The sequence below is a fragment of the Equus asinus genome, chromosome 9 (assembly GCF_041296235.1).
Source record: "Equus asinus isolate D_3611 breed Donkey chromosome 9, EquAss-T2T_v2, whole genome shotgun sequence".
NCBI classification, from domain to species: domain Eukaryota; kingdom Metazoa; phylum Chordata; class Mammalia; order Perissodactyla; family Equidae; genus Equus; species Equus asinus.
In genome coordinates, this window is record NC_091798.1 from 64,666,894 (window position 1) to 64,690,822 (window position 23,929).

Below are 23,929 nucleotides of genomic sequence, written 5' to 3' on the forward strand. Positions count from 1 at the left end.
ATATAACCAGTATTTGTATTAGCTGTTAAAAAATTTTTTAAACCAGTAAATGAAATTCAGGTTTGGGATCCTGGTGATCAAGCATCCTTAGTAAAGCGTCTGAGGTGACCCCTCCCTCCCCAGGCATAGCTAGGCAGGTCACTTTGGAAGTTTCTTTTTGAGGTATAGCACAATTTCAACGATTCCTGGTGTCAGGAGCCACATCTGATTTATTTCTGAATCTTGCAGAGCACCAAGCAAAGTGCTTTCCTCAAAGTATATCCCTGATGGGTGTTTACTGGAGTACTGTCACTTTAAGCACAGTATTTGTTTCAATACACCTATATTGAAAAGTCAACATTTATTTTAGTTCTTCTGACACTAATAAGTTAATCACACAAACTACACAAAAGCAGTAATAATAAAGGTAAAGCTAGTAAATATTACATGCCTCTGGGAATATAGAAAACATTATAGAGCACTTTGCTCCAAATTCAATTAAAATGTAGGCTATATAGTCTATTTTTCATTATTGAATAAAAGGCTCTAATATCATCATTATGTGTCCATTGGGTACTCCTTTGCCATAGTACCAAGGTAACTAGATCCCCAGCCCAGGAAAATTGAATTGTTACAAGAAAATACCTTCCTTTTAGAAGAAAAAAAAATCATTATTAAAAATCTGAAGACCTACCGGAGGAAGTATAAAAGTCAAGAATTTCAGCAAACATCTTAAATGTCACAGACTTTTGAGTTTGCAACAAGACAGTTTAGAAAATGGTGTAAAATTTCAGAAAGAAAAGCAGCTTTAATAAGGATACACATTACCGGATGCCTACAGCTAACAGCCAAGGACCAAGTCAAATTTAGTTGAAGCAGACCACAGGCATAAAGGATAGATAAGTATTTTCCCACAAAGCACATAACAGAAGCCACAGCATTAACACAACACTTGGTTTATTCAAACCTATTCATGATCATATAACCGGTGACAGAGTGCATAATGGACACAATTTCTAAAAATGAATGAATGAATGAGTAATTCCTTGCATAAAATGAAAAGGTACTAATTAAGTTTGTATTGCCATGGGGATCCCCAACTAATATAATTTCACATGAAGAATATGATGGCTCAATACGGTGTCTAAAGAAACCTGTGTCCCAACAAACCTCAGATTCTCACAGGTCCAAATCAAGAACTTATAAAACTGGAAATTTCTAAAAATTGCATTTCTTTAAGAACACAACTAAGTCCAAGGCTATTTTGTCCCACTCTTCCTGTCAATGGGACTCTGTTGACAGTTCGGTCTTCTTCTCTTTCTGGTGACTGCCTGCTTCAGCCCCATTCTGCAGACCACAGACGAGACCTGCCTGATGCCTTATGACCAGTAGTCGGGGGCCTGAGATAGCACAGATTTGGGATTTATCCTCTGACCACCAAATATAGAAACTAGACTTCTTTATCTCAGTATCCCAATAAACAGATCTTTTAGAAAATTTCAGAAATAAATTGGTCAAAACAAATTCTTTGCTGCTCTTGAAGAGACAATAGGAACTACAGATTAAGAATCCAAAAATTAAAATTATAAAAATCACTCCAATGATGAAATTTTTCATTTCTATCAGTCAGTTTTATTTCGGTACATAATCCCCATCCCTTAGGCATGAATGGACTCCAAGAAACAGTCAACTGAGTGAAGAATCATAAATACAGTAGTCCCTCCTTATCCAAAGTTTCGCTTTCTGCAGTTTCAGTTACCTGCGGTTAACCGCAGTCTGGAAAATATTAAATGGAAAACTACAGAAATAAACAATTCATAAGTTTTAAATTGTGCACTGTTCTGAATAGTATTATGAAATCTCGTGCCATCCCTCTTGGTTCCACCCAGGACGTGAATTCATCCCTTTGTCCAGCATATCCACACTGTATACACTACCCACCTAGTAGTCACTTATTAGCTGTCTTGGTTATCAGATCGACTGCCGCAGTATCCTGCAGTGCCTGGGTTCAAGTAACCCTTATTTTACGTAATAACAGCCCCAAAGAGCAAGAGTAGTGATACTGGCAATTCAGATATGCCAAAGAGAAGCTGTAAGGCGCCTCCTTTAAGTGAAAAGAACATAGCATATATAGAGTTCAGTACTATCCACAGTTTCAGGCATCAGTGGGGGTCTTGGAACATATCCCCATGGATGGGGTGGGGGGGGGCCACTGAACTACGTATTTGTGAATAATCTACCCCTTCCCCCTCCCCATGACGTCTGAGATGCTACTGTGATGTGTACTGAGGTCTTACCTGCACATAATGATTACTTTAAAGACTATACTGTCTATTAATTTGGGGGAGGCATGAGAAGCCTCCCACTCATTAAAATGTTTTCCAGAATTTTCTTACCTATTTATTTTCTCCTCTCCTATCTTTCCCAATCTGTCTGGACCCAGATGCCCTATTGTCTCAGCTCAAACATAACTTATCCAGAGAAGTCTCTCTTACCACCCAACCTAAATCATCACTCCCACTGTACCCCCACATTCTATCACTCAATAGCATTTATCACAAACCAAAACTCACGACACATCTCCCCTCTCTCCCTCCTCACCCTGCCACCATTAGAAGGTGAGCTCCAAGAGAGGAGAGACGAGGACACGCTGTTGTGGTCACTTTTCCAGGCCCAGCCCTGAGAAGCTTGATGGGCATATAACAGGCACTCCAATGGTTGTTAGATCAATGAGGAATGAATGAATGAGACTCTCAGTTTAAAATTAGTTATTACATAAAGTTTTTATATTAGATGAAGCTCACAGACATATGCAAAATAAATTGGACAGGGAAGGGTCAGCTGGAAAGCAGTTTGAATAATCTAGGCATGAGGCGATATGATCTAGAATATAGTGGTGGTAGGAAACATGGGAGAGGAGGAAGACAGAGGAGATATTTCATGAAAAAGTTATCAGTGGGAATCAGGAAATGACTGGAAATAGAAGAAAGGATTAAAGCACATATGGCTTGGGGTTTGAATTCCAGGTGTCTAGTGGGGTGGTGGTGCTAATAAACACACAGTGCAGTTCAGAAGGGAAGTCACTTTGAAGTAATAAATATAAATTTGGACAGGGCTATTTGATATGACAGTGAGACACCCAGAAGGAGCTAACTGAAAAATAAGTTTAGGAAAAGAGGCTGATATAAAAACTAAGTTTTACGGGCTGGCCCCATGGCCAAGTGGGTAAGAGTTCCATGCACTCCGCTTCGGCAGCCCGGGGTTTACAGGCTCAGATCCCGGGTGCAGACGTATTCCACTCATCAGCCATGCTGTGGAACCACCCCACATACAAAGTAGAGGAAGACTAGCACAGATGTTAGCTCAGGGCCAATCTTCCTCACATGCACAAAAGAACATATATATATATATATTAAGTTTGGGGGACTGAAACTAAGAGGAAATAGAAAAGGATGGGAAGTCTGGAGAAAACAATCAAAACAGTCAAGGATCAAGAAAAGGAAAGTGTAAGAGGAAATAGAGGCAATAAGAAATGTTAAAGATAAAAACAATAAATCTGTGAATATAGCCTGAAACATTCCAGAAAAGAGTAATGAGAAGCAACCTGCACTTCCATTTGGTATAAGGCGTTTTTACAGTTTAAAAAAGCTGCTATTTAACTGTGACTTACTCAGAAATAAACACATCAGTGGGTCAGAATATAAAGTTGAGAAATTCTTAAAATTTTATATTATTGAAATAGTCATTAAATTAGTGGGGAAGAATGGATTATAGTTTTTTTTAAAAAGCTCCAATCAGAGTAATTTAAAAGAAGCTCTTAAGAAACCCAAGATATTATGTCATGGAAACCAAAGGACTGATATTTTGAAATAGCACGCTCACATGGGTATTTAAGAAAACTGCATGGGTAGGTCACAACAGGCATAAGTGATGTCATAATAGCAGCTAGAAAGAACACAGATTTTACTTGTTCTTAGCATAGTTTCTCTAATCAGGCAGAACAAAAACCTAAAGGAAGAAAACAGAAAATATGATTTAAAATATGAAGTGTGACAATGACTAGACACCTGGGCAAATAATCAGGTCAGTGAGTACTCCTATTTCAATGAACTTCTTGCTTTTCCTAGTCCGCACATAAGAAGGGTAAAAACAAGATTATAAACCAGAAGATTCTTACAGGTAGGAAGGTTTGCTTTGACATAAAACATTCACTGTATTACGCAAAAACACTTGCCACTTGATGAATTAAACCAAGAAACTCCCCCCACCCCCATACACACACACAGAAACTGTAGAAGTGCACAAATTTGCCATGTATATCCCTGGAATTCTAGAACATACGAAGTAAGCACTTAAGAAGCACCTGATAAATGAAAGAATAACAAAAAGGCCCAAAGAAACACGAGGAAAATGCGACCTAATGATGGAAAAGCACAGCAATGATCGTCAACATATATTAACAGGTAAGAAAAGTAGGAGTGACAGTCTTAGAAAATACTCAGAAAAATATAAGCAATAACAGAAGAGCTATGTTAGCCTACAGAAAAGTACCATATTTAAAACTGCTATTGTCAGCAAAATGATGAAAATAAAATTAAGACAGACTGCAACTGTACATTCAAAACTTTAATAATTCTTTAAAAAAATCAAGTAATGGGAAATACCTGTAACTATAGAAAAAGTAACTTAGAACAAATACAGGTACTTTCAAGTATTTCCATTTATTCAGTACTCAACAAGCATCAATTGAGCTATTTCTCTGCAATAGACAGGGGAACATAAAATCAAAAACAATGTGCCCACCCCTTAGTGTCGATTGCTTAGCTTCTGCCAAGAGACTCTGGTTTCTGGAAAAAATTTTTTGCATGTATACTTTTCCTAATAAACAAGAGATCTAGAAGCAAAAGAAAAAAGAGAAGGAAAGAGAGGAGTATATACATGCAGCAAATCCAGAACACAGGAAACTAGACACTGACTTTCAAAATTAACACCACTCCTGTTTCACTTTTTAAAATTGCTGACTTGTAACCTCTGGTTAAGACATTACGTACTTCCATGTTTCTACTATTTCATTGCTTGTGCATTTGGTATAAAAAGCTTAAGAAAACAACTGATCAAAACTAAGCTGAGTATATATGTCACAGCTCACTTTGCCTAAAATGCAGAATTTACACTCAAGAATTTACTTTGCCAAGCACAAGAAGCTGCAAATCATTTTCTCTGAGTGCCACTTCTCCCCTCTGTAGACTCATCACACATTTGGAATTTAGTCACACACAGAAAGACAGACTCAAAGAGCTTTTTTCCCTAATGGGGAAATTGTTACAGAAAACTTAATAACAAATAATGCATCATTTAGCGAGCTTTAAAGAATCACAAATTAATTTCGCATGAGAAAAAGAGTTGAATTTGTAATCATACATCTGGGGAAATAGGAAATAATACAAGATGATATACAGGGTTTCATTCTCAAAAAATTAGTTAACGGAAAATTCAAAAAGACAGAGGCTCCTAATGAACCAATTAATAGCCTAAAATCATTTGCTTATCAGATTATCTGACTCATATGCCTTTCAGGGGAAATATCTAATATGAGGGTAAAAATAAAATTCGTTTTAAAACCCGTCACATAATAATTGAGGAAACTCATCACATGCTTCTGAATATTGTTGATGCCTATCTTTAAAGATTTAGCGTATGAGGGACAGATAGAAAATTAGGGACAGATCTCATCATCTCTTCCTCAATTCTTTCCAAACATACTCCTTCTTGCAGTTCACTGTCCATGCTCTCTCTCTGCCTGGACTGTTTTACCTCCCAATATTTGCCTGCTGGTTCTTGCAGATCCATTAGGAGCCTTCCCTGGCCACCATCTCCCATCCAAACCCCACCTAAATCGGTATTTCATAAAACCCAAAACTTCTTTCATAGCACTTATCACAAAATTTAATTTCACATTTGTATGTTGTCTCGTTTACTGTCTCCCTCAGTAGACTGTAAGCTTCATGAGGGCAGGAATCACATGGTTCTTTCTCTCCATTTAACATTCACTGTTCCTATTAGAAAAGAATAACAATAACCCAAAGGAAAAGCCGAAGCAGGATATGAAGCAGATATTTCAGAAACAATTGGCTCCTGAAAATGAAATGTTGGCTCACCCATAAGGAAATTCAAACGAAAACTTCAATGAGATGCCACTTTTACCTATCAAATTGGAAAGATCAAAAAGTTGTATAACATACTGCGATGTCAAGGGTGTATGAAAATAGGTATTGTCACCTATTCCTGGTAATAACTATCCAATTGAAAAATGCCTATATACTTTTATCCATGCTTATTCAAATTAAGTCAGAAAACCTGTCAAAGTATAAAAATAAACAAAAGCATTGTATACGCTAAAGATAGAACATATACCCTATGTATTCGTAAAAGATCAGAAATAAAACTACATGGTCATCAATTGGAAGAAATGGTCCACTCATTAAATAGACTTTTATACAGTCTTTAAAAAGAAAGGGGCTCCTCTTTGCTGAAACGTTCTCCAAGATATATGAAATTTAAAAAGCATGGTACAAGACCCATTAAGAGGGTTAATTATCAAAAAAATAGCAAATAGGTGTTGATGAGGATGTGGAGTAACTGGAAATCTTGTGCTTTGTTGGTGGCGATGTGAAATGGTGCAGCTGCTGTGGAGAATATGGGAGTTCTGCAAAAAACTAAACCTAGAATTACTATATGATTCAGCAATTCCACTTCTGGGTATATACGCAAAAGAACTGAAAGCAAGGACTCAAAACGATATGTGTACACCCCTATTCATAGCAGCATTATTCACAATAGCAAAAAGGTAGACACAATTCAAAGGTCTATTGATGGATGAATGGATAAACAAAACATGGCACATTCACGCAATGGAATATTATTCTGCCTTGAAAAGGAGAACACTGACACATGCTTCAACATGGATGAACTTTGACAACACTATGCTAAGTGAAATAAGCCAGACATGACAAGACAAATATTGTATGATTACATTTATATGAACATTTTTATTAATTAATTTTTTTTATTTTCTAGAGTAGTCAAACTTATATAGAGAAAAAGTAGAATGGTGGTTGCCAGGGGTAGGGGTGAAAGGGAATGGGGAGCTATTGTTTAACAGGTACAGAGTTTCAGTTTTGAAGACGAAAAAGTCTTGGAGATGGATGATGATTATGGTTGCATAACGTGAATGTACTTAATGCCACTGAATGGTACACACAAAATTGTTAAAACAGTAAATTTTATGTTATGAGTATTTTACCACAATAAAAAAATAGACTCACTCAAAAAAAAAATCAGCACAATGTGCATATATATATATATTTTCCCGTATATCTATAAAATAAACAAGACTCTGGCCATGGCTGCCTCCTGTGAGAAGAACTAGAAGATAAGGAGACAGGAGTGGTTGTTTAGTACCTTACCTTTCATTGTGTACTCTTCATATATTTGGGCTGATATTAAAATACAAATTAAATGAAAACTTTTTTCTAAACTATATACTGCATTATATATAAGCATTGAAAACTAATAAAACCATAGCATAAAAGTCAAGAAATTTTACTTAAGAATATTTCTCATATTAGATGGTTCAATTAATAGTTTCTGTTGTTTTATTATAAGCAGAGGATCTATTTTAAATATTTCACTGTATACTAAATAATACCTCATTTTCCCAAAATAAAATTAATAAAATGCTCACTCAAAATAAAGTGGAAAATACATAAGAGGTTAAAGAATAAAATTTAAAAATTTACCCAATATCTTACTATAAATGCATAAGGGGCTATGGTAGGCACAGTTTTTTTAACCAACTTATTTTACTTAATACTATACCACAAATATCTTTCCATGTTAATAGACATATATCATTATGTCTATGGTTGTACCGTATTTTTTAAAGCATTTTTAATTGAGATATAACAACATACAATATACATGTGTTCAGTCAGATAAATTTTGACAACTGCTTATATTCTTGTAATAACTACTCAAAACAAGATATAGACTATTTCCATCAACTCAGAGAGTTCCCTCATGCCCCTTTCCAGTCAGTTCCTACCTCATCCCCTCAAAAGAAAGAAAGACAATCTAACTTTATGATTTCTATCGCAATAGATTGGTTTAGCTACTCTTAGACTTTACAAAATGGAATCACACAACATTTACTCTTCAGTGTCAGGCTTCTTTTGCTTAACATGTTGGTTAGATTCATTCCTATTACTGTCCATTTCAGTAACTTATTATTTTTCATTGCTTAGTAGTATTCCATTGTACGAATATGCCACAATTTTTTAATCCATTATCTTGTTGACATTTGAACTGTTTCCCGTTTGAAGTTATGAAAGATTCTGCTATGAAAATGTCTACACAAGTCTTTTTGTGTCTTGGCTAAATTCCTAGGAGGGAGCTCTTGGGTCACATGATGTATGTTTAACCTTGGAAAACTGTCTGGTGGCTTTTCAGAAAGTGGTTGCCCCATTTTACATTCCCACTAGCAATATACGAGAGTTCCACTTGCTGCACATTCTTGCCAACCCTTGGTGTTGTCAGTCTTCTTTATTTTAGCAATTCTAAAGGGTTTGGAATAGTATCTTGCAGTGGTTTAAATTTGCATCTCCCTGATAACCATCCATTATCCCACCCCTGCATGCACACCCTCCCCCACATCGTTGCAGCCTAATTAAAGCTCTTTCAGGTGTTTGAACATGCCATGCTCTTGCTAATCTCTGGCCTATAATCACAATTCTCATCTCATAACCTGGAATTCCTTCCCCACCCTCTGCTACTCCCTTCTTAACTGGCTAGTTCTAAATACCTTTCATGTTTCAGCTTGAACAGTGACTACTTCAGGAAGTCTTCCAAGACCCCCTTCTTGCTTCCACAGAAGGAATGTTTTATTGTGATATTGCGTTTAATTACATGTCTTCCCTGCTCTAGCCTGAGGGCTGGGGCCAGGTCAGTCTTGCTCACCTCCTGTATCCCTGGAGTCTAGAACAGTAAATACTTGTTGAATGGAAGATGGAATAAATAAGGGAAGGCCTCAGAGATGAGGTAATATTTCAGCTGACCGCTGAAAAATGAGTAGGATTGAAATTACCCAGTGCGCAGAAGGAAAAAATATTCTAAGCTCAAAGGCAAATTCTTAAGAAGCAGGAAATAGCATGTGGCTGAGGATACCCATGTGACTCAGCATGGCTCAGAGTAAGGTGTGAGGCAGGGTGGACAAGTAGGGAGGAATCAGAGAGCAAACGCCTGGATGTGCCAGGAAAAGGAGACTGGTCTGTACCTTTTGACACTGAAGTGTCACTGATGCATTTTAAAGCCAAGAAGCAAAGCGGGCAGACTCACCTAACTCTGCTGGGGAAATGGAAGACACCTGGAAGTGGCAGAGCTGGAAACAGGAAGATCAGCTGGAGGTTTACATAGTGCAGGAAACAAGAGTAATGGGGATGGAGCTGGGGGCCAGAGTGCAGAGATACCAAAGAATTAGAACTGACAAGGCTTAGGGACTGACTGGATGTGGCTCAAATGGCAGATGGAAAGGCAGAGCATACAATGGTTAAGGGCACTGGTTCTGGGGCAAAGTCGCCTGGCTCTGGTCCTCACACCACATTTACTAGCTGGGGGACCTTTGGCATGTTCCTTAACACCTCTGCCTCAGTTTCCCCAACAGTAGAATGAGGATAATAAAGGATTTTAATTCATAGGAATGGTATAGAACTGACGGAATAAATACATGTAAGAGCTTAGAACATGCCTAGTACACAGTAAGCACTTAATAAGTGTTAGTTGTTACTATTACCATTAACTAGGGAAGAAGAAAGAACCTGAGGTTGGAGCTTTAGGTCTGGAAGCAGACCAAATGCCTGGTAACTAAAACAACAGTGTGGATGAACAGGCAAAATCAAGAGGAGAATCCAGGGGTGCTCCCTATGCCCTAGGTGAGAACCGGGACATTAGGAAAGAGCAGAAGTGGAAATCAGAGGTGATGAAAAAAAGGAAAGCTCAGCAATGCAGGAACGGAACTAGGAGGGAAATAGCTCTGGGCACAGAATACAGGAGAGCAAAGAATTTCAAGGAGAATCGAGTGGTCAGCGTCAGTGCTGCAAAGAAATCCTTCCAGAGGACTAAGGAGGTAACCAACGGACAGAGCGACTGAGAAGTCCCTTGTCACTTCCACCAGTATCTGTGGCGCAAAGACAAAGGGAGCAGGTGAAGTGAAGGAGAAGTTTGGAAGTAAAGCAAAGCCACCTCATTGGAGACGAACTGGGACCAGAGGGAGTGGGGATGGAATATATGCTAAGATAAATGTACCCCACTGCTTCAACTATCAGAACTGCTGTTATTTTAGACACTGGTGCATTGCTTTGATTCCTTTGATGAAATGCTATGTATCTTTAGGCTTCAAACTCGATCCAAATCTGCAATTTACTCTGAACATCATAAAACACATTGTAACTTCTCATTGCTCTGCAAATTTTACAGCAGCCTTTGGTCAAATAACATAAAATCTGACCTGTATAAAATGTAAAATAAATTAACCTATATAAAAACTTTAAAGGTACATTTTCCTAGTGAAACTCAAAATGCACAACAGTAAGTTTGGATCTGTATTATTTAAGAAAGTAATCTCAAACATTCCTCTGATTTCAATAAGCGAACAGAGACAGTTAAGAGGATAGGATCGGAGGCTCACTGAAATATAAACCTAGGAAAAAAGATGAGAGAGAATGATAGAAACATGAGATAAAGACTCTGCATTCTTGGCAAAGTAATAAAACCCAGCAATGTGGTGAAGATACAGTATCTTTACTAAGTGACGGTACCTGTCCTCCCAGCCCACACTTGGAGCCATATTTCATACGAGAAGGTCAACACAGAGAAGCTGGTCAAGACTTTGGCGATCACACAAACTGTTCTAGGTTCCAACCACTCAGTGGGCTTCTCCACTGAACCCTGGTCTCCATAGCAGGAGCTGATGCAAATGTAAAAATGGTTCCAACGTCTCAGAGCCCAGAGAGGAAAAATGAATATGCAACATGTTGGGTGCTAGTCAAAGGAAACGCTAAGGCTAACATTTCAGCTGCTTGACTCTGAATGAGGGTTCACATTTTGATGTATTATAAACATCATGCAGTATTTAACTGCAGTTAGCCAAAAAATATTCAAATATGAAGCCTAAAAAGTAAAAAGAATGTTAATGCACCAGTCATTTTCAAAACAAAACAAGTGTAGACAGAAAATGTGCCGATTTAGCGGAAGGCAGTTTCTTTTAAATCCACTGGATATGTGTTACAAGCAGGTACCATGACTATAATTGATTAAATTACTTTGAATCACAAAAAAATTAAAAAGCTAGATGTTATTTGCATGGATCTCCCTTTACTTAACTAGATTTTCATTTTTAAAAGCTCACAAAGCTGAATACTGCTGCCACGAGGGGCAAGAATCAAACAAGTCACTGATAGAAAAGATTATGGGGATCATTTGAGTTATGTTTCTGTTAAGTTACCGCCATCAATTGGTATTCTCCAGGGACAATAAAAGCTTACGTGGAACTCTACTGGAATTAACAGGTTCTGCTCTGCAACAGCTAGCTTGCAAATTTAGATACAGACATTTAATCCATAGACTCATCTTCAAAAAGGGAAAAACAAGCCACTGCATAAGCATTACATTAGCAGTCAAAAAAATTCTATCAGCAATGCCACTTAGTACAAGTTCAGAATTTTAAATAATGTAAGCAAACCTATATATCTATTAAGTTTTTCCCAAAAACATGCATTTAGGCAAGGAACACCAAGAATGTGATGTTTAAGAAGGAAAAAAAATGTCATTACCCTAGCTCCATGGATAAATGTAATAAATGAATAAAAGTGAAGGCTTATAGCTAGAAAGGAGAGAACTTTAGCAAAGCTTGAGCAGAAGCAAAACTCATTTGCCCTAACATGGCTATAAAACAATTTTTTCTTCAAGTAAAATGACATTATCAAGGATCAGGCCTATACTCCAAAATACTTCCCATTGCCCAAATAGCAGCTTTCAAAAGGACTTTGAGTAAGACAATGGATCAAATACTAGATTCTAATTTGCCTTCCCACCCCTCAACATCTTACAATTCTCGATCCTTAATATTGGGTTGAATCACACGAAATTGCCACTTTGGGAGATCAAAAGTAATCAAATATCAGCAATTTCACATGGTCCAACCTAAGTAAAATGGCCAACAGAATAGGGGAAAAAAAAGGGAGAGGGAAAAACTTGCATCCAGGTAGAATCAGGAGAAGGAGGCCATCCGCATGCCATACAATTGTTGGCATTTCTGACAGCTACTGTGCAGGTGAAACTATAAGAATTCAACAAGTACGGAGCTGCAACGGCCTTGTCTGAAAATCAGCAAGGAGTCTCAAGTCGCAAATAGAGAAGATTCTGAGGACTCTAGCTACAGCCCTCAATTTGGAGGGCCAAGGGCTGAAGCAAAGCTGAGTCTTAGGACAGACACTAATGGCAGTCCCATCCTTCACCCCAAAGGGCACCCATCCTACAGGAGCCTCTGCACTCCCAGACTCCAGCTGCTGCAGAGGGCGGCTCCCTACGCAGCCGCACTGGGAGGGAGCCAAGCACGGCATCCTCACCTTGCCAAAAGCGGCAGGCAGCCAGCCTAGTTTCCTTCTGAGGTGGCTGGGCTCTTTCCTACACTCCGGGAAACAGCACCTTCAGACAGGCCACAGCTCTCACTAGTTTACAGGCCACAAAGGAAAGCTAGATGCAGAAAGCCAGCCCCAGCTGAGCAGACTCACCCGATAAAGAGCAGACACTCATGGATCTCAACCTTCCCACAGCCCCAGCTCCTCTCTCCCCCTTGGCCAGTCCCATTCATAACCTGAGCAACTTCCCCAGCTCCTGGGTCTCTGGTGCTCATGCAAATTTCAGAATCAGGCTCTCCAACAAAGCATCTGAGAAGAAATATATCAGACAGCTTTCTTGTTTGCAGGTAACACTCTTGACTCTGGAGAGGAAATGTACTGGAAGACTCTCCAAGGCACGCAGAATTGGGGACAGGCTAAAACTCCGGACTTAATAAGGGCTGTAAGAAAATGAGGACCATGCTATGGGAACCACAGGGACCACGTCACAGGACAGGAAAAGTCTTGTGAATGCACCAGTGCTGTGAGCGATGACCTGCAACCTTCCCTCCACATCTGTTTCCCTTCCTTCCATCTGTCCACCATTGCTTCACTCTAAAGATTCCAAACCCTAGGAAATAATATATTGATTAGCTGAGCTCAGGTCGTAGCTGGCCTGTCTGACCCAGGCCAGGAAGATGGAGGATCTGACTTGTGTGACACATTTCCCACAAAGAAAGCAGGTTGGAATGGATGCTGGCCAGCCAGTATCCCACAGCAGGGAAACAAAGTATTCAGTTAGAAAAGGAATGGATTCGAGGCAAGTTATACTCTCTGTTTTGGGACAAATTCCAGGTGTAGATACATCTGTTATTGCTCAAAGATGAAGAAAGGGGGAACATACTTGGACTTATGGACAACAATATAAAAAACACAAAACTAAAGGGTAATTAAAAAAACACAGTTAAAACCAATCATTGAAAGCCAGAAAAGAACAAGTTCCATACCACAGAGAACTAAGTCTGAGGAGGAAAAACCCTTGAGAAAAACCTCCCCAAATGCAGTAAATATAACCAAGATGTTAAAATAAAAATGCAGAGGCAAAAGAGAGACTAGAGACTCAATAACTAGATAATTAAATTCTAAAACAAATGAAATAAAGATAGCAATTAATTAGTAAGAGCAGAAAACATAAGCTGAAGAAATGCTTGAATTGATAGGTGGAAACTTAAGTAATATATACCTAAATACACGGTGAAAATCTAGAATTTTACGGATAAAATTTTTTAAAATCCTAAAAACATCTGAGCAGAGGGGGAAAAAGGTTATCTTCACTGAAGCATTATATAAGGAAGCTTTTTTAAGATAGAAAATATAAACTTTATAGTTAAATTCTCCTATTAAAAGATGAAGACTCTACTCTCAGGATGACTTTAGAACTAAAAACTATATTCAGTGTCCAAGAGAAATATTCAAAGTGGCAAATAAAAGTTAAAATAATAAGAGTTGCTAATATTTATTAAGGACTTAAAGTATGCCAGGCATTGTGCTAAGTATGTTATTTGTATTTACCCAATCTGCATAAAAACCAAATAAGGTAGGTTGTCATATTATCCCCACTTGACAAATGAAGCAAATAAAGCACAGAGAGGTTAAGTAACTTGCCCAGTCACGCAGCAGACAGAGTTGCCAGGATTTCAACCCATGCAGCCTGGATACAGTGCCCAGCCAGTTGAACTATCACTCTAAATTAACTGTCCTTAAAGTAGAAAAGGCAGCACAGTTAGGCAAATCCAAACAAATGAACAACAACAATAGAGTGTCCGTGATAGTACTTTTAGTCATTAAAAGGAGAAAAGACGGTAATTTGTCAATGATGAAAGATACAATTTACAATCAAGAAAAAGAAATACCCAGCCCAGGGGTACCCAAACTTTGCAGTCCCTCCTCCATAGAAGATGTTCAGGAAGCAGCTGTAGAAGGAATGAATAAATGAATGAATGAGCTAATAAGGAAGCAGACAAAGATCAGGCATGAATCCTTATGTACTGAATTTAAAAAATGATAAAACACCTAAAAATAAAAGGAAGCAGACAGGGGGACAGTAGCAAAAAATAGGTACAATTAGTTCTGCTATAAAGGCTTGTTTCAAAAACAAAAATTTGTCCCAAAGTGACTAATTATATTAGGGAGAAAATTTTGCACTGCTCATGTGAAATTTCACCCCTGAGAAACAGCAGATGAAGGCAGAAAACTGCACCCAGGTGAACTGAGCCAGTTAGGAACACACAAGACACAGGCACACACCTCGAAGATCTACCAGCTACCTCGGTTCACTGCCTGTGCGCACAGCAGGTCTCATGAGCCACTCCCATCCACACACGCTGGAAGACTTTTTGTCAGATTTCCCATAACCTGCCTTCCACCATTTTGCAACAACTCGCGATCTGCAGCCTTTCTGACGCCTGCTTCCAAAAGCAAACTTCAGGTCTTTTTCAAGGTAAACTGACATATGTATTGTAGCATTTATGTCTTTATTAACCATTTAACGTGTGTCAAACGGTACTAGGATCTTTACAAGGTTCCCATCTTTTTCACGTGCGTCACTAATGAAGTTATTAAATGCTGTGCCCTAATCTCATTTTTTCCATAAACTTTTTTTATTGAACAATTTTGCATAATACAGTGGTTTCTAGGAAGATGTATGCAGCATTACAGCAGAATTGACTATACACATAGGAAAACAGAAATTGTAAAATACTGAATTAGCAGACACCCATCAAACTCTGTGTGCTACAAATACCTTCTTTTTAAGGTCCAGCAGAAGGTTCATTCAGTGATCACATATTAAGTTACAAAGAAAACCTGAAAAAATTCTGAAGAATAAAAATTGCACAGTCCATACTCTCTGACTATAAAACATTAAAACTAGCTTTTAACATCTAAAGTATAACTGGGAAAAAACAGCACTTGGATACTGAAAATTTTCCTAACATACTCAAGTCAAAGAGTAAACAATAAGTACATTTACAGAATGTTTAGGAAAAAATCCAATAATGAAAAAATAACATAAAAATGTGAAAGCTAGTTAGAGCAGTGCTAAAAGGCAAATACATCGATGGAGACATGCTCCTTATTAAAATAAATGCACTGGCCCATTTAGCATCACTAAGAGTAAGTAGAAGGAATTAGTCAAGATAAAAGCAGAAAGGTCGAGAGTAAAAACCAGTAAAATATAAACAGTTTTTTGGGGGTGAGGGGGGTGCAAAAACCAACAAAAATAATAAAAGCTTCAGAAGATCTAATCAAGATGAAGAAAATAATCAGATTCCCAAAAGGAATAAGAAAGCAAAAAAACCCCACAATTGTGACAAAATCTGAACAATTTAAGTTAAATCTCTATAAAATTATAATTTAAGAAAATGTGGGAGCCGGCCCTGTGGCTGAGTGGTTAAGTTCACACGCTCCACTTTGGCCACCCAGGGTTTCACAGGTTCGGATCCTGGGCGCAGACATGGCACCGCCCATCAGGCCATGTTGAGGTGGCATCCCACATGCCACAACTAGAAGGACCCACAGCTAAAAAAAATACTCAACTATGTACCGGGGGAATTTGGGAAGAAAAAGTAGGAAAAAGAAAAAAAAGATTGGCAACAGTTGTCAGCTCAGGTGCCAATCTTTAAAAAAAGAAAATGTGAAACATTATTTGTACTTAAGGAGTAACGTCAGATCTAGACAGATAAAAAATATTTTTTTAATCTTTAAACTTTGTTAAAGAATTAATATAAGACAAACACCAGTTCCACAGGGTTTTACAGGACAGTTCTTAATTTTTAAAAGGTTGCAAACTAGGAGGCAGCTCGATCTAAACCAAGGATTCTGTTTGGCTCTATGTGTGTGCCAATCTAAATTAGATGCTAAGACTTCCATTTAAAAAGTCAAGATATTTTACATAACATTTTAGAATTCCAGCTTGTCTTGAATAATTGGAGGAATACTCTGACAACTCAGGTTCCTATGGCCACACCTGGCTGGAGTGGAAGGGTGGTACCCCTTTGGGTGTGGCAGTTACTCTTGGTTCATCCCACTACCCCCAGAGCCGGCAGCTATGGCAGGTTCCTGGCCAGTCTTGTAAGCATGCTATCCAGAAGTGTGCTGGCAGGAAAGAAAAAGGTCTGATGGATAATGATGGAAAACCAATTCTGCCCAAATTACCTTTAAATGTTTGTGTCAGTTTCCATCAAAATTCTGTTTTCTTGATAGGATAGGAAGAATTTAACAAATTAATTCTAAAGCTTTTTGGGAAAATTAAGCGGTCATTCATTAAAAGGATTTTTCGATAAAGGAAGAGAAGGAGAGATTTAAACTGTCAGTTAATGAAGCATATCATTAAGCTGCAACAATTATAGTCAAACAGAAAAGTCCATGAAAAAGGTCAGAAAGCTCAGAAATCAATGCATATTTAAATACAATAAAGATGACACTTCAAATCAGTAGAAAAAGACAGACTACTTTAATCTTAGGGATGCAGCACAGCACAGCATGTGAGGGAACAGCCTGTGGGGCTGGACAGGCTGTACTGGATGGCTGACCAGCATGGCACATCCCATGGTGACCCTGGATGACTTAGTGTCCTTATCTGTAAAATGAGGATAGTCACTGTACCTACTTCACAGGATTGTTGCAAGGATTATCAGTTACCACTGTAAAGTGCTTAGAACAGTTAAGTACTGAATATGTGACATTAAATAAATAAAAGAAAGTGATTCATGCTAAGATAATCCCTGAACTTCTGGGAGCAGGGGGGAGGGAGACATGGGGAACAAAATCTCCCACCATGCCACATTAAAAAAATACATTTCAGGATTTAAAAAAGTGAACAGGGGCCGGCCCCATGGCAGAGGGGTTAAAGTTCTGGGCACTCTGCTTTGGAAGCCGGGTTTGCAGGTTCAGATCCTGGGTGCAGACCTACTCCACTCATCAGCCATTCCGTGGAGGCACCGCAAATACAAAGTGGAGGAAGAGTGACACAGATGTTAGCTCAGGGCAAATCTTCCACGCCGAAAAAAAAGTGAACAATAAAAAATGAAACTAAGGGGGGCCAGCCCCATGACCAAGTGGTTAAGTTCGTGCACTCTGCTTCAGCAGCCCAGGGTTTTGCCAGTTCGGATCCTGGGCACGGACATGGCACTGCTCATCAAGCCCTGCTGAGGAGGCATACCACATGCCACAACTAGAAGGCCCCACAACTAAAAAAATATATACAACCATGTACTGGGGGCCTTTGGGGAGAAAAAAGAAAAATAAAAAAAAAAAATGAAATGGGGAAAAAGGACTATTTATCTGATCTCTAGATTAGGGAAAACCTTTTAAAATAGGCCTGTAAGGTCAATATCAAGAAAACAGATTAATACATTTGACTACATAAAAATGTTAAAAGTCTGGGGGCCAGACCCATGGCATAGTGGTTAAGTTCAGCATGTTTCACTTCATTGGCTCAGTTCATGGGTTTGGATTTCGGGTGCATGTTAAAAGTCTATATAGCAAGCACCAACAATTAAGCAGAAAATAAAAATTTGAGAAAAATAAGGGTTGATGTGTATAAATCTTCTTACAAATCAGTAAGAAAAAGTACACAGTCAAGCAATTCACAAAAACCTTTGTATACATGAGAAAACATGCAACATTATCACTAATCAAAAATGTAAGTTAAAATATTTTTCAACCATCAAATTGGTCAAAGTTTTAGAAAAAATTATATTGTTGGCCAACAGGCAGAAAAATTGGTACATTTCTACATGGAAGACTGAAGAATACACTGAAACAACCTTTCCAGGGGTCACTTTGACTATATACTTCAAAAAAACTTTAAAATATTAAGCCCTTTTGACTTAGTAATTCCGTTTCTAGGACAAAGTTAGAACATAAGAATTTCAATGGGAAAGTTTAAAGTCACTTTTTCAGAGATCAACCACAATCAAGTAAGTAAAAAAGAATGTGAAGAAACATCTTAAGTTTCAGACATAAAGCTAAGAATTTTCACTTTGTAAAAATTCAACATTTCTTTCACTGTGAAATTAATGTTTAATTTTACCAAATTTCAAAAAAATAATTTAAAAACAAACCTTTTAACAGCATCCTTCTTCTGACTATCTATAGTATCCCACCACCTTGAAAAGTAAGAGATCTCGGGCCATATAAATGTCCTCCGTGAGTCTTCACTCAGCTTGACGACCATGTTATTAAGAATAAACCGAGTCTTCTCTCTAAAGTAGTCTTCAAAAGTCTTCAACCAACCTGAATCAAGACACAAGCACACCACAAAGGTCTGATTCATATGTCTGATTTCCACTTAGTCACATTCTATTGTATTACCTTTGGAAACCCTTAGATGTTTCATTCATATAAAGACATATTTAAAAATTTAACAAACGTTTTCAATTAATGAAATTCCATTTGAATGGACAAAAGACTCAAAAATCACTAACATTGAAATGAGAAAAATAAGAAAGATGACCTAAGGTCAAATAGCATTTATTTAATATTTAGCAATGACAGTATCTAATTCAATTATTTATCATTTATCTCTAATTTAAGGAATTTTTTTTCATTTTAAAAATCTGAACATTGTTAACACTTTGGCAGTACTATTCTCACAGTATGAGATCAAATTCTGATCCTCTCATGCCACATCTAAAGGTCCACCCCCTTGGCCATTAAGCAAGTTAAACTAAGAAAAAGAAAACCACAAGTATAAACCATATCTAAAAGCCAGCAGCAGAGCAAGAAGGTAATTACAGCACAATTATGAACATTGAAAAGTAGAATTCCGCCAAAAATAGGCATTAGTTTCCAAAGCCTGTTGATTATTCCAGTCTTTGGAAGCACAAATTGACAATAATCAAATAACAAACGTGTCTACACCTATGTAAAGTTTTTTCAAAAGAGAATTGTAGATGCTGACAACTTCGTTCTCTAACTTTTTCTACTACTTCCCAAACATCCTGGAAATTTTATCTAAAGACACTTGTAATTTGGTTATAAGAAACATTTTTAACGAGACTCGTAGGTCCAAACATCGCCCCATCTGGCAGAGTACTAAAGCAACATGATGACTGGCTGAGGCAAAAACGTGCACAGCCGCCAGTTCCACCTACTGGTTGGAGGCAAAGTAGACCCTCTGGAGAATAACCTCTCATCTATGCAATCTTACAGGGAGGGGAGTTTCTATACATCCAGGCTGAACTACTGCTCTATTGTTTCCATATATGAAACATATGAGAGGACTAAAATATAAGAGGTCCAACTGGCTATTTCTTCTGTTCGTCTATGATTAAGTATAATGTAATGTATACTAGATCTGCTGACAAAAATCTGGTAGGGCACAGAAGACAATATAACTACTGTGACAATGCAAATATGAGCTTCTGAAAAGGGAACTGCCATGGTGACTGTATTTCTCCCTTTTGCTTTAACTGAAATCTCTCATTCGTTCTATGCTTATTCACTAAGCACCTACAAAGTGATAGGTATGAATCTATGAGCCAGACAGGAATACAGTGTAAAATATTCTTTATGGGACTTTCTTGATCTGGGGCACATTTAAGCTGGTGTGTCACCAAGGAATGCTATCTGGATAAGGCAAGTTTCCATGTTAAATAAAAAGCCTGCACCTATAGAAAACTCAAAGATATCTCATGAAATAGTGCTTTGCAAAGACTCCCACCTTGCTTTACAAAGGTACAAACCTGGATCCCTGCCTCAGAGCAGAGCCAGGACACACATTTGGATTCCCAGGGACAAGCAAAGAAAATCCAACCTACGCTTTAATGAGGATGCCCTATCTCGCTGCTGACCATGCCAATACCCCTGAGATTAAGAAAGCATCAAGTAGAGTACAGTCACCATCAGGGGGAATGAACTTGCCCAGGACTCTCTCCCCTCCAACATACCATGAAAAGGGGCATCCATACTCCCACAGAGGACATCCTAACACAACATAAAAACATTGAAGACACAGGCAGCCATAAGATGGAGAGCAAAGGGGCTGGAGTCCACCTCGGAGGAGATGGAACAGGGTAAGAGAGAACTTCGCTCCCTCCCATAAAGACTGTGATCCCAGATGGTGGGAGGCTCCATGAGGGAAGGAACAGGGGAGGGGAAGTTCGTTCATGGGAACATCAAGGACCCCCAAGGGCCAGCAGAGGCTAGAGGGAAGACCTCTACTGGGGTGAGAGCGTTCACGGGGGATGACCTCATCAAGCCAACACCCCAGGAGACTAGATAGGGAGAGTAGAGCAAGAAAGCCCGGACAGCACACAGGAGAAAGCGTCCCTCCCCCAACCCACCTCACACCTGCTCCACTGCCTAGAATCTCGGCTGAAGGCAGGGGGCTCAGAATATGCAGCTCTTGACCCCCACCCAGCAGCTAAAGGCAGTAACTGCAACCAAATAACATCAGGATGCATAAGATCCAACCCACCTCCTCTAGCAATATTAAACACTGTATCAAATCTCCAGATCAGAGAGAAAACAACAAGTTCCCAGAATTCAGTCCTGAGGACACAGAAATACGTAACCTAAATGACAATGAATTCAAGATAGCTATCACCAAAAAACTGAATGAGGTAAAAGAGAATGTAGAGAAACAATTCAATGAGTTCAGGAGCTACTTCACAAAAGAGACTGAAACTATAAAGAAGAACCAATCAGAAATATTAGAGATGAAAGACACAATGGAAGAGATAAAATAAAATATGGATTCCCTGAACACTCGAGAGGACATAACAGAGGAGCATATCAACATAATCGAAGATAGACATGTTGAAATGCTCCAGACAGAGGAAAGAGAACTAAGACTAAAAAGAAACGAAGAAAGTCTCCGAGAGATATCCAACTCAATTAGGAAATGCAACATAAGAATTATAGGTATTCAAGAAGGAGAAGAGAAGGAAAATGGAGCAGAAAGTGTGTTCAAAGAAATAACAGCAGAGAACTTCCCAAACCTAAGGAAAGAGAGAGAAATGTGTATGGAAGATGCTTCCAGATCTCCTAGATATGTCAATGTAAAAAGACCTACTGCAAGGTATATAGTAGTAAAACTCGCAAAAATGAATGACAAAGAAAGAATACTAAGGGCAGCAAAGCTTAAGAAAATAACCTACAAAGGAACCTCTATCAGGCTTTCAGTGGATTTCTCTGCAGAAACCTTACAAGCTAGGAGAGAATGTAATGACAAATTCAAATATTTAAAAGACAAAAATTTTCAGCCAAGAATATTCTATCCAGCAAAAATATCCTTCAGATATGAGGGAAAAATAAAAACTTCCCCAGACAAACAAAAGCTAAGGGAGTTTGTAGCCACGAGACACTCCCTACAAGAAATCCTCAAGAAGTCCCTCATATCTGAAAAAAAAATAAGAGAGAAAGGGATCACAAAACACAGAGTAAAGAGATAAACAGGTAGACAGAATCAGAATAAGAAGCAAATACTGAAGTATAGCGTTAAGCTAAAGGGAAGGAAAACACCAAAAACAAAGATAATCCCATTATTTAACCACAAACTCACAACACAAGTTGGAGTAAGAGATGGGAAAAACAACTTAGGAGGGGAGGAGGAAAGAGACTGAATCAGTTTAGATTAAGGCAGTAAGAGGCCATCAATAAATGGACTATCTTATACATGAGATTCTGAATACAAACCTCAGGGTAGCCACTAAACAAATAAGCAGAACAGAGACACAAAGAATAAATAAGGAGAAAACAAAGGAACACATCATAAAAAACTACATAATTCAATGGGCAGACTAAAACATACAGGATGAGAAACAAAGGAAATGCAGGAAAATAGGAAAACAAGTGATAAAATGACAGCCTTAAGCCCTGATACATCAATAATCACCCTAAACGTAAATGGATTGAAGTTTCCAATAAAAAGACACAGAGTGGCAAGATGGATTAAAGAACAAGACCCAAAAATATGCTGCCTCCAGGAAACATATCTCAGCTCCAATGACAAACACAGGCTCAGAGTGAAGGGATGGAAGATAATGCTCCAAGCTAATGGCAAACAAAAGAAAGCAGGTGTCATACTACTTCTATCAGACAAAGTAGACTTCAAGATAAAACAAAGAGAGACAAAGAGGGGCAGTATATAATGAAAAAGGGACACTCCATCAAGCAGAAATAACACTTATAAATATCTATGCACCCAAAAGAGGAGCACAAAAATTCATAAAGCAACTATTAATAATCCTAAAAGAAGACATTAATAATAACATAATAATAGTAGGGGACCTCAACATTCCACTCACATCAATGGATAGATCATCCAGACAGAAAATCAACAAGGAAACAGTGGAATTAAGTGAAAAGCTAAACCAGCTGGACTTAGTAGACATATACAGAACACTCCATCCAAAAACAGCAGAATACACATTCTTCTCAAGCGCACATGGAACATTCTCAAGGATAGACCATATGTTGGGAAACAAGGCAAGTCTCAATAAATTTAAGAAAATTGAAATAATAACAAGCATCTTTTCTGATCATAATGCTTTAAAGCTAGAAATTAATTACAAGAAAAAAGCTGAGAAAGGAACAAAGATGTGGAGACTAAACAACATGCTACTGAACAAGCAATGGATCATTGAAGAAATTAAAGGAGAAATCAAAAAATATCTGGAGACAAGTGAAAATGGTAGCATACCATACCAACTCATATGGGATGCAGCAAAAGCTGTATTAAGAGGGAAATTCATTGCAATACAGGCACATCTTAATGAACAAGAAAAATCCCAAATAAGCAATCTCAAATTACACCTAACTGAATTAGAAAAGGAAGAACAAAGCCCAAAGTCAGCAGAAGGAGAGAAATAATAAAAATCAGAGCAGAAATAAAAGCTATCGAAACAAAAAAGGAAGTAGAATCAATAAAACAAAGAGCTGATTCTTTGAGGAGATCAGTAAAATTGACAAACCCCTAGACAGACTGACAAAGAAAAAAAGAGAGAAAGCTCAGATAAACAAAATTAGAAATGAAAGAGGAGAAATAACATGAGACACCACAAAAATACAACAGATTATAAGAGAATACTACGAAAAACGAAATGCCAAGAAAAGGGATAATCTAGAGGAAATGGATAAATTCTTTAGACTCTAACAACCTCCCAAATCTGAATCAAGAAAAAACAGATAGGGGGCTGGCCCCGTGGCCGAGTGGTTAAGTTCGCGCGCTCCGCTGCAGGCGGCCCAGTGTTTCGTTGGTTCAAATCCTGGGC

The 23,929-nt window shown here is 38.2% G+C and overlaps 1 protein-coding gene across 3 annotated transcripts in view; it reads right to left on the reverse strand.

Annotated features, from left to right (window-relative positions):
- The window catches only part of MAN2A1 (mannosidase alpha class 2A member 1), a 268,043-nt gene that overhangs the window by 199,255 nt on the left and 44,859 nt on the right, over positions 1–23,929 (reverse strand). For all 3 annotated transcript variants that reach the window (XM_070517621.1, XM_070517622.1, XM_070517620.1), the window contains exon 4: positions 18,776–18,947. In XM_070517621.1, coding sequence (XP_070373722.1) covers positions 18,776–18,947 — 172 coding nt within the window. The remainder of the gene's footprint in view (positions 1–18,775; positions 18,948–23,929) is intronic.